Below are 17,488 nucleotides of genomic sequence, written 5' to 3'. Positions count from 1 at the left end.
ACGATCGAAGACGAGATCTGGGAGAGACGGACTAGCATAGCGATGACCGTCCGCCACCTGCGCTGGTGATCGCGTATCGCTCGACACATCTGGTGAAAATGACACGGCAACGTCCCTAGACGAAACCCGGCCAGATACATCTCGTTGCTGCTGCGTCCTACCGGATCTTCTTTGATATCTAGATTGATGGCGGTCAACTCCCTGTCTCCAAAGGGGGAGAGAAAGCGGACAGGACGAGACTTACTTGCCGCGCCTTGACTCGATTAATTCGCATTCAAGATTGAGTAGTTGACAATTAGCACATGGCTGCCCTGCCAGCGGTCGCTGACATCTCACGCGCCTTGCATTGCAGCTCTTGCACGCAACTTTGGTTCGAGAACCTTGTTGGACCATACTGGTGCCACGACCTGTGCTCATGACTGCTTGTTCTTATACACAAGGTGCGTGGTGCGGTCGATAGCGAGGAAGATGGCTCCGGATGATAAGGAGCGAATGCGTCAAGGCGCCACGGGTCCACCACGTGATTCACTCTCGACGCTGTCAGTGATTTGGCCAAGTTCCATAGCAGCGTCTACATCGGCACGGAGGGAGAAGTTTCTGGACTTGTGTGAGCTCAATTTTGTGAGTATAATAACGTACGGGTGTGACTTGAACGACCCAAGGGCAGCAAGACATAGAACTGGACAGTGAAGCGAATCATTCGGAGAATTATATTGCCGTTTCCCGACATCCAGTACACCAACGTCAGCCTGCATCAAGTTGCAACTTCAATAGCCACCCAGCCTGACTGACCACCATCTATCTACCTGATGGACATTCTGAACCCAATCTTTACGACCAGAAATCCCCGTATTCGGACTGTAGAGACGACACACCAGAACAAAGCATACGAGTCTCACTTCCATGGCACCAGCACAGGGGAATCCCACAGTCCGGAAGAAGTACAACCCATCAGACCCGAATGTATGCCATTCATGTCGAGACTTCCAAGAGCTTGACTTCTCAAATGCGCCCAAGTCGCCGACACTACTACCCGCCTTTCGCAAGACTGCTGCAAAAGGGTGTCTGCGATGTAACGTGCTCGTTGCCGGGATCGACAAGTTCGACTACTTCTGGAAGGGTACGGAAGAGGACCAGACTTCATGGCCAGAGGAGGAGATTAGGATCAGCGTGTGGCCGCAGCAGGACGACCCTATGCAAATCATCCTCACACGCCGCGTCAAGGACGAGGAACGCTACGAGACTCTGGAGCTAGAGTTCTATTCTCATGCAGGTGAGTCCAATACTCTGATAAACACCTGTCAACCATCTCATGACTTTACCTACCTAGCAGACGAACCAAATCCGTTTCCCGAATTTCGCGCTGCCGGAGACGTGCCGGAATATTCAGACTCGGATGCATCCTTTGCGACGATCCGGGGCTGGATAGAGCTGTGCGAGTCTCAGCACGAAATGTGTAACATGCGGCAGACGTCGGACGAAATGCCAACGCGGCTGATCTACGTTGGGACAGAGGGCGACGCACCGAGACTGTGTCTGACGTCTGACATGGCACCAACAAAATACGCAGCATTGAGCCATTCATGGGGATCCAGAGAGTTGAGAAAGAAGCCCATCCCCAAGACAAACCGTGCCAACATAGGCAGTAGAATGGATGGTATCTCGTGGCAAGAACTCACAAAGACATTCCAGGACGCCATAATCATCACCAGACGCCTTGGACTCGGTCATATCTGGATAGATTCCATGTGCATCGTCCAAGACGATGAAGATGACTGGACGCTTGAAGCGAGCAGAATGGCCCTCAACTACCAAAACGCACATCTTGTAATAGCTGCAACGAGGTCCCAAACTGGCGACCAGGGCTGTTTCTCCAGACGGTCACCAAGCCATAGAATCAGCTTATCGGACGTCAAGGGTTATATCCACACCGTGTACGTGAAGAAGGAAATCTCCCATCGTGACTTTGCCGAGAGTCCGGCCACGTTCAACACCATGCCCTTGTTTGCCAGAGCGTGGGTGTTTCAGGAGCGCCTCTTAGCGAGACGTGTTGTCCACTACACGAAGAATGAGATCATGTGGGAGTGCAACCAGAGTCTATTCTGTGAATGTCAAGGCATCGAAAGTGGCAGAGACTGGTCTCATGGCAAAAACACCGGTAACTTCAAGCTGGACCATGGTAAGCTACTCGCCGCCGGAAGTAGCACGTTGAGACGATATCAGCACTGGTCCAAGATAGTTGCCGAGTATTCCGTGAGGTCTCTCGCCTACGACAGCGATCGCTTGCCGGCCTTGTCCGGTATCGCAGGCCAGATGCATTCACGGGAGATGGGTCGTTACCTAGCAGGGATTTGGGAAAACTCGCTTCCACAGGCGTTATTGTGGAAGACAATGGTGGGCATCGTAGAGAAGAACTGGGAGAAAAGAAGGCCTACCGAGTATAGAGCACCTTCTTGGTCGTGGGTATCGGTAGAGGCCGAATGTCGAACGTGGATTCCAGATTCCGAGGATGAAGCCACCTTCCACTGCCGGATACTGGACGTGCAATGTACGCTGGCCAGCCATGACCCGCATGGACATATCTCAGACGGTTTCCTCGTGCTTTCTGCGCCAGTGTTTTGGGCCAGATTCAAGTACGAACAATGGCGCGATAATCGAGAAGAGCCCAAATATATGCTTCATTTCAACGGCCAATCTGAAATGCTCGCGGAGGATGTGCCACTCGAGAATAAACAAGATTCAATCCCGGACGAGTCATCAGTATTGGTTGCTGTCATTGTGAGTAGGTTGGTGCCTAGTGAGGCTGATAGACACAAACCTCTCTGGAAAGGCATAGTACCAAACCGGCGGTGGGAAGGAATCGCATTGAAGGATTCCCCGCGACGCAAGCACGCGTACGAGAGAATCGGCAGTGTAGGTGGACGCTCAAAACACCTCCCAGACCAGCAAATAATGGATATTACGATTGTGTGATGTTAAGGAGGAATCCAAGCGTAGATTCTTCCTTATTGAGCGTTCTTCCAGGATGTTGGATGCCTGCCGTTGAGACCCATTAGAAATCGCTGTTCTGGTGGGATAAACTCAAGAGATGCGAGTAAGTAGTCGTCAGATTTCAGAAGAAGAGCAAGGATGAAATTCGTAAATCAATGATAAGGATTCTGCAGAATAGTGTCAGTATGAGCTGCGGGAATACTTGGGGAACAGGAACCAACCTTTTGGCTTACAGCCCCATTTCCATCCTCAGAATTCCAAGCACTAATCTGAAACGTGTGTTAAGTAAGGGGCAATTTCCAAGTACTATAATGAAGCTCGCTTGAAACCTCGCTAGCCGTTACAGAGGCATTTTCCGGTCGACATAATAATCACCCTGAAACTCGGCGGTGGAGGCGAGCCTATCGGCAAAGCTTTCACTTCAAGGTAGTCCATCATGAATTCATGGCTGTCAGGTCAGAGCCGAGTCGAGCGCTTAGAAACGATTAGGTGTCCCGTTTTCCAGAAGTCCAAAGCGGGAGAGGTATATTCAGACACCTCTCTTGGTGCTTGATCCACATGCGGCAATCATGTCAAGAGATCGGCAACGTTCATGGGCATCTCGTCGATTTGAGTCGAGTAGTAGAGCTCAATGTCTCGCAAGATACGCACATCTTCGCTAGTGACGAAATTGATGGCGACTCCCTTTCGACCAAAACGACCGCTTCGGCCAATTCTGTGGATGTAGTTCTCTCGGTTGCTTGGAAGGTCGTAGTTGATGACAAGACTAACTTGTTGAACGTCGATTCCACGAGCCCAGACATCGGTGCTGATCAAAACTCGACTGTTGCCCTGTCTGAAGTCGGACATGATGCTGTCTCGCTCCTTTTGTGGCATTTCTCCGTGCATGCTACTGACGGTAAAATTGGCCTCTCGCATCTTGTCGGTCAGCCAGTCGACCTTACGTCGAGTATTGCAGAAAATCACAGCCTGCGTGATTGTCAAAGTATCGTAAAGATCGCACAGGGTATCAAACTTCCATTCTTCCTTTTCAACTGCGATGAAATACTGTTTGAGCCCTTCCAATGTGAGTTCGTCACGCTTCACGAGGATTCTGACAGGGTCCGTCATGAACTTTGTGGTCATGTCAAGAACATCGTATGGGAGCGTTGCGGACACAACTACGACTTGTGTTGCAGGTGGTAGGTATCGATAGACATCGTAGATCTGCTCTCTGAACCCCCGGTTAAGAAGTTCATCGGCTTCGTCGAGAACGAGCATTTTGATGTGTCTTGTACGGAGATGTCTTCGTCGAATCATGTCCGCAACTCTGCCCGGCGTACCGGATACGACATGTTGACCATAGTCGAGTTTTCTGATATCTTCACCAACGTTGGTTCCACCAATACATGCGTGGCACTGGACATTCATGTAATCTCCCAAAGCCATGATGACGCTTTGGATCTGGGTGGCGAGTTCTCGAGTGGGGGACAACACCAAGGCTTGAGATTGTTAGCGACGTTCCCATTCTCGATGCCCAGTTACGTACCTTGAGTCTCGCGAACTGATGTTTCCAGAACTTGTAGAATACTGATTGAGAATGTCGCGGTCTTGCCGGTGCCTGATTGCGCCTGCGCAATAGTATCTCTTCCCTTGCAGATCTGGACGATCGCTCGTGATTGCACGGCAGAAGGCGACTCGTATCCGTAGGCGTAGATTCCGCGGAGGAGATTTTCCTTGAGGTGCATGTCCTCGAAGGTTGGAGCGACGGTTACTTCTTTGGAGGTCGAGAACTCCATGCGGTCTGTGTTTGAGCGTGAGCGCGAATCGGAAGCAGGAAGAGCGCTTGACACTTACCATCCGCATTCCTATCGATACCCTCAGCCATGTTGAGTTGCAGTTTCGAATATCGTGGGGCTTGTGTGTGAAGTTTTGATGAAAATCGATCTTGTCGTTCGGGTTTGGCGTCACAAAAATGTATGGCCAAAAATTGACCGGCGCTCCGCCGCTTTTGGCGTCGGTTTTTCCGGGGCACAGGATATACTCGCCACACCTTCTCTATCAGGACGCAGTGTCACTTAAAGCTTCCATGCACTGCATCGATAGGAAGCAATATGGATTATCATTCAACGGCCGTCCCTCTTCCCAACGACTTCTTCTGGCCTAACGTTCCTCAGGGAATCTTACACCAGACCAAGTCCAGGAAATGTATTTTACGTTGTAACAACCATTCCACCCTTCAACCACATCAGGTGCGTCTCCAGCACAGGCGTCGCCCTACAGGTCTAGCCATAGTGACTACAATCGGTGAATTGGGAGAGGCAGTTTGAGCGGTAGGACAAATCCCCCTGAATGTTGAGCCTGAGCATGGAGTCAATGGAGTCTAGGAGAAGGGCTTCGCTCATCACCGACGGACTGCGATAGTGTATTCGGGTCTTTCAGCACCGTCCTGGAGCTGCCCTTCCATCTCATCAGACTCCATGCAGAACAGTCGCTCAGCCATATTTTCCATTCTTCTCCTGCCAAAAGGCCACAGGCAAGACCCACCCCAAGAAGCGCGAACCAAGGGGGAAGTACGCTTTGCAAAGAATGATTGATCGAAGTGTGAATTGAAGCAAGGGATGAACTCGCCACTCACGCTGCAGACACTCTACCCTCATTTCAATGCGTCCACACCTTGCACCTACTTTCACGTCAAACATCTTGATACTCTACCTTTCGACTCACAAGTCCACAGTGGTGGATTGGCTGGTTCCCAGTTTCTGCTCTGTGTGGCCGTACTCGTACTCGTACTTCTGTCTGACGGGGCTTCGCGACTAGAAGGGATAAGAGTACGAGTAGGCAATTCCCATCTTTGACTCAAGCTCGACTTCTTACGTCAGACACACCCTTATCTCCCCAGGTCACATTGCTTTATTCGTACTCGTAGATGCACTCCGACGCTGGTACATCTCGATTCGACGACTAGTCCCATCTGACTAACCCGAAGCTGATCTCAACGAAACCGCCTTAGGGAAGAGAGAGAAAGACGTCTGGACGCCACAGGCCGTCGGTCGACTTCGTAGCGTGGGGGTTGAACCACACTTGTACAAGTAGAGCTCCCCTCTAACCGTTTAGTGCTGGGAGACTGTCTAGCAACGCTTGTGCCCTTTCGATTTAGTCACCCCTTGGTACGATGAAGAGATCAGGCTTGCCTAGTGACCTTACAAGCTTGTAATACAGGGTTTAACGTGTACCGACTTCCACCTTGTAGATGCACAATGAGAAGAGAGAGCACAGGGGTGAGTTGAACAAGCGAGAGTAACCAAGTACCGAAAACAGACCTCGCAACAGTAAAGCCCCCATATTGTAGCCACATTGGCGCAGACTCAGGTAATTTGGTAATTATGTGCAAATAAGCTAAAGTTGACTGGGATCGTGCGAGCACCTGTACATGTAGAGCGTATGCTCGGGTTGTACTCCTTACTCCGTCTCTACCTAAGTACCTGGTAGTCGAGAAGTTTTGCTTAAACAAAACAAAAAGAGCGATATGGGCTCAGCGTGGACGATAACGATGTATTCGGTATCCGTAGGTATTTGCGTGCACCTACATTGTACGTGACAGGGCGGGAATACGACGCGGTATGTAAACAAGTTGGCTTATTCGGCCTTCCGACTCCGGGCTACAATATTTTCCTCTGCATGTGCAATCTGAGCAAAGATCGGATGTGTGATGACCGTACAGTACTCCGTACCGTGCACAGTACAGTACAGAACTCACACATAATAATGGTTGCATTGCAGGGCCGCCGAGTTCCACATGCACTGTACAGTGCGGAGTCCTCTCCGTATTTTCTGCAGCAATAATGTCGGAGGTCTCAAAGCCCGAATGCAAGCATGTCCAACGCGCCGTCAGAGCCGAAGGGCAGCAAAATCCGCAGTCCAGCACCCACAACCCACAGTGCAACAGGCGAATGGCGCATAAAACCGCACTGACAGCGTGTCTCGTCTGCCCATATCCGGAATTTTTAATCGAGCTGGGTGACGCATGGAGGTGACGAAGAAGAAGCGAGAGGCGTGCAAATTCTTCGTGTTCAATCAGCAGCAACGGGCACGCCGAACGACATGCAGTGTGGCTGGCTGCATACTGTACGGAGTAGCATTCTTTTGGAGGAAAGGGGTTCTGCTTGAGAGAAGGGGGCTTGACTGCGTTGCGACCGACGCATAAACGACCCTTGGGGGCGCGTACTCCATACTCCGCAATCTGGAGAGGGTGTGGGTGGCACAATCTCGCTCCCAGACTGCGATGGGTCTGAGATCTTCAGATGATAGATGTACTACAGAAAAAAAGGCCTCCCAGACCAGAAAAGGAGAAGTTCTGAACTTCCGAACAGAGACCAAACAAGCAAGGTCAATTTTTCACGGCGGATGAAGGTACGGAAGGTTCGGACTTCATCTCTACAGCAGACTGCATGCAGCGTACCTAATTTAGATGGAGCGCCCAGCAAGCGCCTACAGTATGCGCTAAATAGTACTGTGCGGCTGAAGGAATGTCGGGGTTCTCTGGCGCACTGCACCTGCAAGTTGCAGTGGCCACTGTAACACTGGTGACTCCTGAGTCGCAACGCCTCATCTACCCCATCATCTCGCTAAGAGGCATGGCCTAGTCAGCCGCTAAAATGTTGTGATTTTGGTTTGTCTTGGGTCTTGTTGCATGCCTGTGGCCCTCGGGGATCCCATGCGCACATGATATAGCCTCAGGTTAGTAGGACTGAAGAGTCAAGACACTAGGAGACTAGGAAGTACACGAAAAATCAAGCTGCTCGAGAGTCCACTGTTGTCTCCGTACCCAGAGTTACTCTCTGGGTGTCGCGGTTTTAGGTGCCCAGCGCCCCAGATTTCGACCCCGCATATCACATTGCGGCGCCGGCGACCAAAAAGTGGATGACAAGCAAAGAAAAAAAAATTAAGTTTTCTTCGGCGCCAGGGATGGTGAGTTATAATGGGGATTCATTCCTCAATTAATGCAGGACCGGTTCAGTCGAGGAAATAATGCAAGGGCAAAGACAGGACTTTGCAAGACCTGCCGGTCGTGACTAATGGATACGAGCGGATACGAGCATCCAGGCTCACCAGGCAGCTCTTACAGGGTTTCTACTGCCAACATTGACTAAAAGCTAACCATGGTCGACCCGTTAGACGGCCAGCAGCACCCCAGGCTGAGTTCGCGGTCGGCGGGCGCCTGACCTTGTCTGCCTCATACTGTTGCTGGGGAGTCCGTGTTCTGGAGATGTGTCGACAAGTACGGAGTAAACTGTACCTGTTCGTGCAAAGTGTCAGTTGACAAAAAGGTATGGTTGACAGCCATCAGCACTCGAAGAGGCGCACCCCTTGCAAGGGTCTGTTGAGCAAAAGGTTGGCCGGCGCCGATCGCGACAAAAGATGTGCATGCAGCCGCCTCTCTCCGGAGTACATGCTTTTTCAAACCATGTTTGGACATTCTGGTCATCTGAGAGGCACAAGATGATCAAACTCGAGGCTGGTACCCCGCCACCACTGTCGGTGGTGGTTGAATGACGATTCAAAGCAGCCTGGTGAGTAGTTGACAACTACGGCTACATCTTCCAAGTGAGTGAAGTGACTGCTAGACCTCACGGTGCAGATCCCCCCACGCAAGAGGAGACGAGCGACTGTCTTCCGGGACAGGTCTCCGGTGTGATAACACCTTCACTCATTCCGATGACCGAAGCTATGTTTGTTCGTGCAATTGTCGTGGAGGCATGGAACTTGCTAACCTTGTAACGGACACGCCCCTCATGCAATGAGAAGCAACTCTTCCCAGTTTAGTGATGAAGGGATTCTTCCTTGCGTCGTAGCGCACCGTAGACCAGAATGCAGGAATGATTGAGCCCGTCTGCACGGTTCACGGGACGGCAGGGAACGGTACGTATGCTGATTGAGCGATGGACCTTAGAGTTTCACAGTCACGCAAGATAGCCTTTCTACCAGTGCACTGATACCGCCCAGCTGATACCTAGGTATTGATGTCAGAATACGGCTAGAGCTTACTCCCTGACTAGGTACTAGGTTGTATCTGCTGTGCGTAGACTGTAAGCGGCGGGATATGCAAGGGGCGGTTGACATCTTTGAATGCATATATGACAACTTTGTAGTTGGCACGACGGTCTAAGCAGGTATGCAGCGATAGTGTTTATCGAGGGGATATTAGGGCTGCACTCGAAGTGGAAAGACGAGATGCATGAGAGGGGCGGGAATGGTCTTGGATCAGAGCACAAACAACAGTAGGACTTAGGTTGTAGGACTTAGGTTGCATAGGCAGAAGCGACTAGCAGGCCTGCAGCAAGGACCACATCGGACATGTTGTTTTTGGTTCAAAGCAGGCCCTCTTGGACACTGCAACGTTGTCATTCTGGGGTCCCGAGCCTCTTGAGCCCTTGGGACATGTGATAAGATACCTATGTAGATGGTCTGTCTGAGGTTCCCCTGAAAAGATAAGAAAATCAAAAGTCAAGTCGTACGGTCGGTTGAAGATGAACAAAAGAAAGATAAAAACGGGTGAAGAAGTAGAGAGTACTGTGCTCCGATGGTCGGACAAGCTCTTGCATCCTGGTTGATGCAATCAAGCCCCATTCTCAAGGACCATTCTCCGTCCTGTCCTTTCCATCCTTGAACCCCAAACACAATCAAGTCCATAGCAGCGTCAACACCAACCTATTCTTGATCTGGTGTGATACACAATCTCAAGGCAACGCCCAGCAAACTCTTCAATCCCAGATCACATGCATAACGGTCCAGCCATCTAACGCTTCATGCAAAACAACAGCGAGTCCCAATACGATGCATGTCTCCCTGCTCAAATGCTTCATCGACCCACTCCAAGTGTTCGTCTTGGTGGTAAAAAAGAAAAAAAAAGAGTAACGCCAAAGAATGCTTTTTCAGTTCCCAGTACCCTGATCCATGCGTCCTAAGAAAGAGTAGGTATAGAGGTTCTCCAGCGGCCATCATCGTGTCGTGTTCCCGTACAATCGTGGAAAAGTCAAAAGTCGTAGTGCATAACAAGGTATCGTGTATTAATTGCTCTGCATAGAGACTCGTCGTCTAAGGGTTCTTGTCTGATCAAATGATCCCACATAGTCCTTCAAATCGTTCTGTGCTTGCTCAGAGATCTTGGGAGAATGGGGGCGGGACGTCGTGGAAGAGGAGGCCAGTGAATTTGAAGAGTTTGTTCGGTGTACGGAGAAGTCGTAGGCTGGAGGAAGGAAAATGCCGTTGGTTGAAATAGTCATGGAAGGCCTGTGTCGTGTGGTGGAGGTGGTGGTGGTGTTACTGGAGGTAGAACTGGCCGAGTTTGCCAGGGTAAACTGGTCAAGCTGGGTGAGGCGACAGGCAGAGGAACAGAAGGCAGTTCCGTTCGTCTGTCTGTCGCAGGACAAGCAGAAGTCTCCGAGGAGGAAGTCCATGGTTGTGGAAGTGTGGTTTGAAGTGCAACCGTAGAGGTAGCGGGAGATGTGAGGAGGATCGGGCTGTTGAAGGTAGATGGCTGGTATATATATGCAGAGAGTCGAGCTCCAGTCCACGGATACTATTGCCTTGAGATGGCAGTGAGGGTGTGGACGGGAAGCCAATCGAGAGGTCACGCAGGCAGGAGTATATCTCGCCAAAGGCTGACGGCTGATATGTTCGATGGAGGTGTGGGTGGGACCTCTCGAGGCTGAAGTTGAATTGCAGAAAAAGAGAGGTGTCGATGAAGAGAAAGCGAGATCTGGACAAGATGAGAGACTGTTGTTATGCAGGAAGGGGAGATGGCTGTTTAGATAAAGGAAGTTGTTTGACTCGTCCACGCCGTACGAGTACTGGAGGACAAGATGTGCCATGGGGAGGATTGACGACTTCGCCGCAGGCAGGCCCAGTGATAGGCCTGCTAGGCCCAAAAGATGGCTGCAGTGGCCGCTTAGGCTATGCCTGTTCCAGCGCAGACCCCGCTCCTGTGCTGAGAGGTGTTTGTGCTCCCCATGCCCTCGTTTTTTTGGACCAGCCTAGGGACAGCCTAGAGACGCCTGCGCTCTCCACCCTCCCACACAATCAACCATCCATCATCCAACACACCCTCACCCTGGCTGCCTCTCATCATCTGATTAGCCTGTCGTTGTCTGACTGCTCCTCCCTCTCAAGTCTTTGTGCTCGCCACACCCCGGTCGTCCTCTATGCAGCTAAGCAAAAATCTTTCCTATCGCCAAAGCCAGGGCCTGACCAAAGCCCCAATCCTCCCTTACCTGGCCGCCCACGCAATCAAGGCACCGCCCAATCATGCCTCTTTTCAGGCCGCCGCTTAGCTGGCCACTGGAAGCTCAAACCGTGGATTTCAGGGTCGTGGAGAACGCTCATGCCAGAGTGTGCCCTGCAAAAGACTGACTGCCACGAAGCCTTCTGGAGCCACAATCTGATGCCCTCGTCCTTGCCAGCCAAGCCGTCTCGTCTGAGGCAGAAACGCTCCGCGGCATTCCTCATGCTGTACGAGCCACGAGGACGAGTAGGAAACCATCAGGCACGCCTTGCACCCTGAAACACTTGATTGGTTTTGTCCTAGATCTGAAGCAAGTCCGAGCGGCAGAGTGGTTTCTCATCGCTGACCATGGGCTCTGACGGGCCATTTTCCGATGAGAATCAATCTGGTCATCAGCGCGTAGGCGAGTACTGTCGAACACGGAGAAGGCTCTCCAGCACTAGTACTACGTGCGAGCACGGGCTATCAGAAACCATTTCCCTGGCCATGTGCCCTACTGTTTGCCATCAGTGTGGAAAAAGTGTGGCAGAGTCTAGACACCATCCAACAAGACGCCTTTCGTTCTTTTGTCCGGGGCCACAGCTGTCAAGCTATCGGGGCTTAAGTATGATTCGACGACTAATAGCCGCTATCTCCCACACCATCAAAATTTGTACCCCAGCGTGTGCAGCACCTCATGCACATGGTCCCAAGCTTTCGCTGATCTGAGTTTGAAGTGCGTGGGATGTCAAGCGCCTGTGAATGGCTCAGTCACACCACAAGTGGCCTGCAGCAAGGTTGGCCACCTCCGATGCACTGACAAAATTTTCTCCCGGTGGTGAGGCACTTTACACCTGTCAATATTCTCAGCGACATCGGAGAGAGTGCGATGAAGCTCATCATTTTCGTGGTCACAACACTCCGGAAACATAATCAAGAGACACGGCAATTCTCGACGGGTCGTAAACTTCTTTCTGGAATGTGACAAACTCTTTCCTCAGGCAAGGAATGGTCTTCTCAGTGAACGACGTCAGTGTGCGACTTTTTCCCTGTCGCACTTCTCCATGGCCTGCGCACTACGAGTATCCAGTCAAGATGTCGATTGCTGCCGTGTTCTGCCCAAGCTAGTCGAGATCATTATCTTGACTTCGCACTGATCGCCCTTAGGGTGAGACCAGAGGGCATTAGGGAAGAGCCGTCCGGACTCCTCACGTTATTGTGCAGTAGTGTCCAAGTTCCCTGGCGCTATTTTGCAGCGGGGTATCAGTACGATGTCTTCCACTCAGCTGCTCCTTTGACGTGTTTGTGCAACAAAGAAGCGTTCAACACACAGGTTCTCGGATGACCCGGGCGGCAACCTGGCTTTTGTTTTCTTCTTCCAGCAACCCATATCGCCATTCATTTAACCTGCGGCCATTTGACTTTGTCTGCTGATGCTGGGAGGCACGCGGGAGCCATGAAATCGAAAATCACGCTTCGGCTCGTGGACGGACTCAGCCGTTTGTCGCGGATCTGAGCTCCACCACTAACAAGTTAATCATCCCGCCGCTCGATTCATGATGGTCTAGCAACTGGAGCAACCCTGACTTTTGTTGCCATTGTATAGGCCCTGTCGACAAATGCTCTGCCGCTCGCTCATACAAGTACCAATAATTTCGCCAACGTCGATCAAGCGTCAAAGCTTGGGCACCTGGACAATCCAAGCTACAAATCAAACGCACCACTAGCCTTAGCTCTACGAGCAATAACACCTTGAGCCAGGGCGACCATTTCGCATTTGCTTTAAGCATGACCTTGACCTCCCAACCCGCACGCTCATGTTACGAGCGAAACCCCGATCTATTTGTGCAGTACGCTAGTCTCTAGCCTACCACGTTAGCATCTGACCAGCAATTCTACCCCGCCCATTCTGTCTATCGAGCTAATCTTTCGCCATCCCCAGAGTGATGCTATGCCGAACAAGAACTTATAGCGCAATTCACTTCGCCAATAGAAGAGCACCACTGCATCATGCATACATACAACAACTCCGGACGCTCATATAGCCAGTATCAATATTCCCTGGACGGAGCTCGACAAATACAAGTGTTTCCATAGCTCTACTCGTGGCTACACGTCTATCAAGCTATTTCCGCTGCCAGTCGTCGATCGCCGTACAAATGAATGCCTGTGCACTGGAAGCCACAGGAGTGCTCTGTTGCAGAAGGTGGTTAGCTTCGACGACAGGGTCCAAGTCCTGCATACCAATTGACATATCTGCTGTCGCACTAAAGGCATAGTCTCAAACTACATTGAAGTGTCTTGGAAGTCTAAGCTGACACTTTGATCAACCGTGCCAAGAGGGCCAAACACGAACTGCGACAAACCCCACGCTATTGACTAGTCGACCGAGGTATCTAAATCGCCCAACGACGACACCAGATGCGCGATGTTATCAGTGCGAATGTCCTAAGCGGAGCGCGCTGAAATTGGAGGGAACCGCGCATACTCCAATTTCCTAATAAGTCTGGCTTGTTTTTTGAAGCCTTGAGCTGCACTTATCCTCCTGACCACAACGAATGTCTGTGCACTAAGCTATATTTCGCAACAAGCGAGCTTTCATTCCAGCCGTCAACTGCATACCCATCAGCGTTCCGACATCCTCACTTATGACATGTTTCAAACCATCAGGAGGGGGGGTGTGAAGCCTCCCGAGGCAGTTCTAGAAGACAAAGCAAAATATTAATGGATGAGTCCTTGACAATGTCGCCGACACATGACCATATTGCTATCCATACCTCTCAGCTTTAGGCTCGTAAACCGCGCTAGTCCCGCTTTCCAGACTTCGCACTGAGCCACAAGGTACGTCAAATCATTTCGCGTGAGGGTGGTCATCAAGAGCGTCAAGCTGTTGAAGTGATGCGCAAGCCCAGATGAGTCAGACGCCATAAACCCCATCACCACGACGCCAGGAGCTATCTATACGGAGTATGACGGAGTATCCTCGCCGGCACGACGGAAGCTAATCGCGCCGAGGCTGGGTCTTGCCGTTTGCTCACCATACTGCTCTGTTACGGCGGCTTACCACAATTGTCATCAGCTACCACAATATCTCGAATCATCCCGTGCGGTACGCCATAAGGCCAAGGTCACGATCCGGGCCTTTCCTGTCGCTATAGCTAGTGCTGACTACATATTTCCCTAGCGAGTTCTCGGCGCTCGTCCGAATACCCAGATACAGACGTCAGCCTGCTACTAAGAGAGGAAACACTCCGGAGCATTCCCCTGAAATGACGGCGATTTAGGGGAATAACCAACCTTATGTGGACGTACCCCTTGCAGACAAAGTGATCGTTCATCAGAAGGGTGTCATTCGGTTCGTTTGGACGTTTAGTCATCATGACCCCGGAGCCGACCTGAGAAGCAAATCAAGGTCGAGACCGATGTTGGCCGAATCAGCTTATCCCCGGGACTCGCGGTCATCAGCACTTACAGAACGCACAGTTCTTTATTGTGACTAGTGGGAACCACTTTCCCTTGGTGCCTGCAGCAAGATGACGCAGCTTCGAACGGTCATGTTACTGTCTATAGCAAAATGTCATCACAAGCGTGTTCGACTTTTGGCTGCCCATGACCACGGACCCCCAATTTTCTGCAAATCTTCCGAGTAATCATTTCTCGCAGGTCTCATCATCCCGTAGTGCTGACCCCTGAATAGCCCAAGCACCATCTTGTACGGTACGCAAGAACACACCGCATGGTGACGAATTCTCCCTACTTGGTCCCCAGTATCCAAAAACCCCTGCATGGCTCATATCCTGGTCGAGCAGCGTCTAATCCAAGTCACGCTCAGTTCCATCAAAGCGGAATGTGAGGCCGTCCAAAACCTCGCTTTGCGTTGTTATCTTGCATCTCACGACCTCATACTTGTCGGTTTCATAGAACCTCAATGCATCCTCCTCAGGACGAGATTGGACGAGGAACGCACTTCCACTCACGATCTCACCGGGCGCGTCGACCAGCGCCTTGTATCTCCCTGCCCATGTGCGGACGCGACCACCAGAGACTCGAGCCGGAATGTAAGTTGGTGTATCTTGGAGCCCAAGATGTTGAGAAAGCACGGCGGGTTCGGCAAGCGTGCCGTAGAAGAAGTACCAGACTGGGTACTGGCCGGGTAGAGGGGTTGGCTTGAACGCCGCATCGTCAGGGCGGTTCTGAGGAAGCGTGGGCTCATTTCCGAGCATTGGCGCTTGAGTGTTCCGACACAGCTCCTTCTTGGCCTTGGAAAGTCGCACAATTGTTGGCTTGAAGCCACCACAGTGGTGCTTCGCTGCCCACGACAAGAGCCTAGTCTTCGCGGCACCGTCGATCTCGCAGAACTGTGCTTGTCCAGACTCCCCTACGCCACTGACCAGCGCAGGGATCTTGTTGAGTGAAGCGGCTTCCTGAAGAGTTTCAGGCGTATGTAAGGGCCCGGCGAGCTGGACGATGTATGATCCCTTGTCGTCGTCATATTGCCGACAGACGTCGCGGGTTTGAGGCCGTGCGAGATAGTATTCGAATGCTTCGCGGTCGTAGCCCTCGGCCAGCTTCTCCGCTTTGACCGTCTCCCACAGCTCATCCGAGATTCTGGCCCTGGTGAAGTCGTTCCGGTATGCCTCTAGTGCTGCGAAGGCCTCCGAAAAGGTGAATCCGAACAGCGTTTGCCATCTCTCCACATCAACGTCGGGGATGTCCTCTTCTGCTGCAACATTGACGGCCATACTTTCGAGTTCTGCAATGATATCCATGGCTTCGTATCTTGTTCGTTATGGTTGGTCGTAGTCCGTTGGTCGTAGTGGTCGTAGTGGTCGCAGCTGCGGGTCTGCTCCCGCGTGATCTGATGTGGAAGAAGGCAGAGGGAAGAAGGCAAATGAAATAGACCTTAGATGCTGAACTGAAAACTTACTCTGTTGACGAGGACCTTGAACCTTCTGCCGGGGCCTGCTGCCTGAACGTGTTCGGTAGGCGGAGGTAACCCGCGGTACGTGATGCCTCGAAAAAAGCTAATGGAGTGACTGGAAAGCCAACATTGGTTGGAATCCAATACAATATACACACTAGACCTCTCGCCCGAAAGCCTTACCTTTGTCTACTTCATCGCATGCCACGGAGGCAGTCAATCGTCGTGTCGAGAGCTATTCTCTTCACGGCGCTATAACCACAGACTTTCTACTGGTCTAAACCTTCGAATATATTGACCCACTCCTATACTCTCTCTCCCTTCGGGGCCTCTCATAGCTAGGTAGTTTCGCGACCGGGAAGCATTATGGTATTCCATACAGTACGCAGTAGAATGCATGTGATAGGATAGGATGACTTCCCACAGGTAAAAAAGGAGAAAGCCAGGGAGACCAGTCTATGGTTTCCTTCAGGAACCCGGGATATGGCCAGGGGGGATGTTGTCAGTGACTGTAGCAGAAGATTATAGGAAGACTTCTGATTTCTCGTCGCGACTGCCTGCACAAGGTGTTATTGTTTCCATTCAATCAGTTTCCACGATGTCGTCACATTCTCCTTCCTGTTCTCCCTCAAGTACGGTCTGAGTCAGTCGGCGTGCTGGCGTGCGCTCTGATGCCATCGACGACCGACTCTCCTCGTTCCTTTCGGCGTTCTCGACGACTAGGGATGTTGAGTGAACCTTTTTCTTCTGTCCTCCCGAACCCTCCCTGGACAAGCCGGGCAGCTGCCCGCAATTACCTTCCTTTCCGTTTTGGAGCCGAATTCGAGCTGATCCTGAGGACGACATCAATGAAATACCCCGATGTCGACGCTCCTACGCGCTACACGTGATTTCAATCTTCAATTTCTTAATCATAGTGCAAAGATACTCTCGGCGGCTGGACTTGAATGCAATGTATACTATCAGGGGTCCGACGAAGGGTCCAAATTATAATGCTTGGGATGCTACTCTGGGTGCCACTATATCGAAAAAGCATATTTCAGACGGCTTTTACCCAGTAGAAATTGTGTCGCCCATTCTCCTGGCTGATGAAGGTTGGGTGCCTACCATCAACAAGTTTTGGGATGCTCTTCAAGCTCATTTCGAATTTCAACAAGATGCATCGTGCGGCTCCCATGTACATATAGCTTGGCACTGGATCATACTCGGATGCCCGACTCAGGGCCATGGCCAAAGCAGCTGTGTTTTGGGAGCCGGCGACCGCCCGGTGTGCACCCATCTCTCGACAAGACAAAATTTAGGGGTTCTGCAAGAGCAACATCGCCAACACCAGT

The 17,488-nt window shown here is 51.4% G+C and overlaps 4 protein-coding genes across 4 annotated transcripts; 1 reads left to right on the top strand and 3 right to left on the bottom strand.

Moving 5' to 3' along the window:
- Positions 1-903: 903 nt before the first annotated feature.
- PV08_06706 (uncharacterized protein) lies at positions 904-2,973 on the top strand (the record flags this gene model as incomplete). The annotated part of the gene is made up of 1 exon (XM_016381039.1): positions 904-2,973. The coding sequence occupies one exon, from the start codon at positions 904-906 to the stop codon at positions 2,971-2,973; it is 2,070 nt and encodes a 689-aa protein (XP_016234141.1).
- A 585-nt stretch (positions 2,974-3,558) lies between these two features.
- On the bottom strand, positions 3,559-4,858 carry PV08_06705 (ATP-dependent RNA helicase fal1; the record flags this gene model as incomplete). The annotated part of the gene is made up of 3 exons (XM_016381038.1): positions 3,559-4,472; positions 4,520-4,774; positions 4,828-4,858. 3 exons carry the CDS (start codon positions 4,856-4,858, stop codon positions 3,559-3,561), a joined length of 1,200 nt encoding a protein of 399 aa, XP_016234140.1.
- A 5,182-nt stretch (positions 4,859-10,040) lies between these two features.
- Positions 10,041-10,430, bottom strand: PV08_06704 (uncharacterized protein; the record flags this gene model as incomplete). The annotated part of the gene is made up of 1 exon (XM_016381037.1): positions 10,041-10,430. One exon carries the CDS (start codon positions 10,428-10,430, stop codon positions 10,041-10,043), a length of 390 nt encoding a protein of 129 aa, XP_016234139.1.
- Positions 10,431-15,045: 4,615 nt separating this feature from the next.
- PV08_06703 (uncharacterized protein) lies at positions 15,046-16,002 on the bottom strand (the record flags this gene model as incomplete). Its single annotated transcript, XM_016381036.1, has 1 exon — positions 15,046-16,002. The coding sequence occupies one exon, from the start codon at positions 16,000-16,002 to the stop codon at positions 15,046-15,048; it is 957 nt and encodes a 318-aa protein (XP_016234138.1).
- Between the last annotated feature and the right edge of the window lie 1,486 nt (positions 16,003-17,488).

Source organism: Exophiala spinifera (assembly GCF_000836115.1).
Source record: "Exophiala spinifera strain CBS 89968 unplaced genomic scaffold supercont1.5, whole genome shotgun sequence".
Classification (NCBI taxonomy): domain Eukaryota; kingdom Fungi; phylum Ascomycota; class Eurotiomycetes; order Chaetothyriales; family Herpotrichiellaceae; genus Exophiala; species Exophiala spinifera.
The sequence above is the reverse complement of the archived record's forward strand: the minus strand, read 5'-3'. Positions and strand labels throughout refer to the sequence as shown.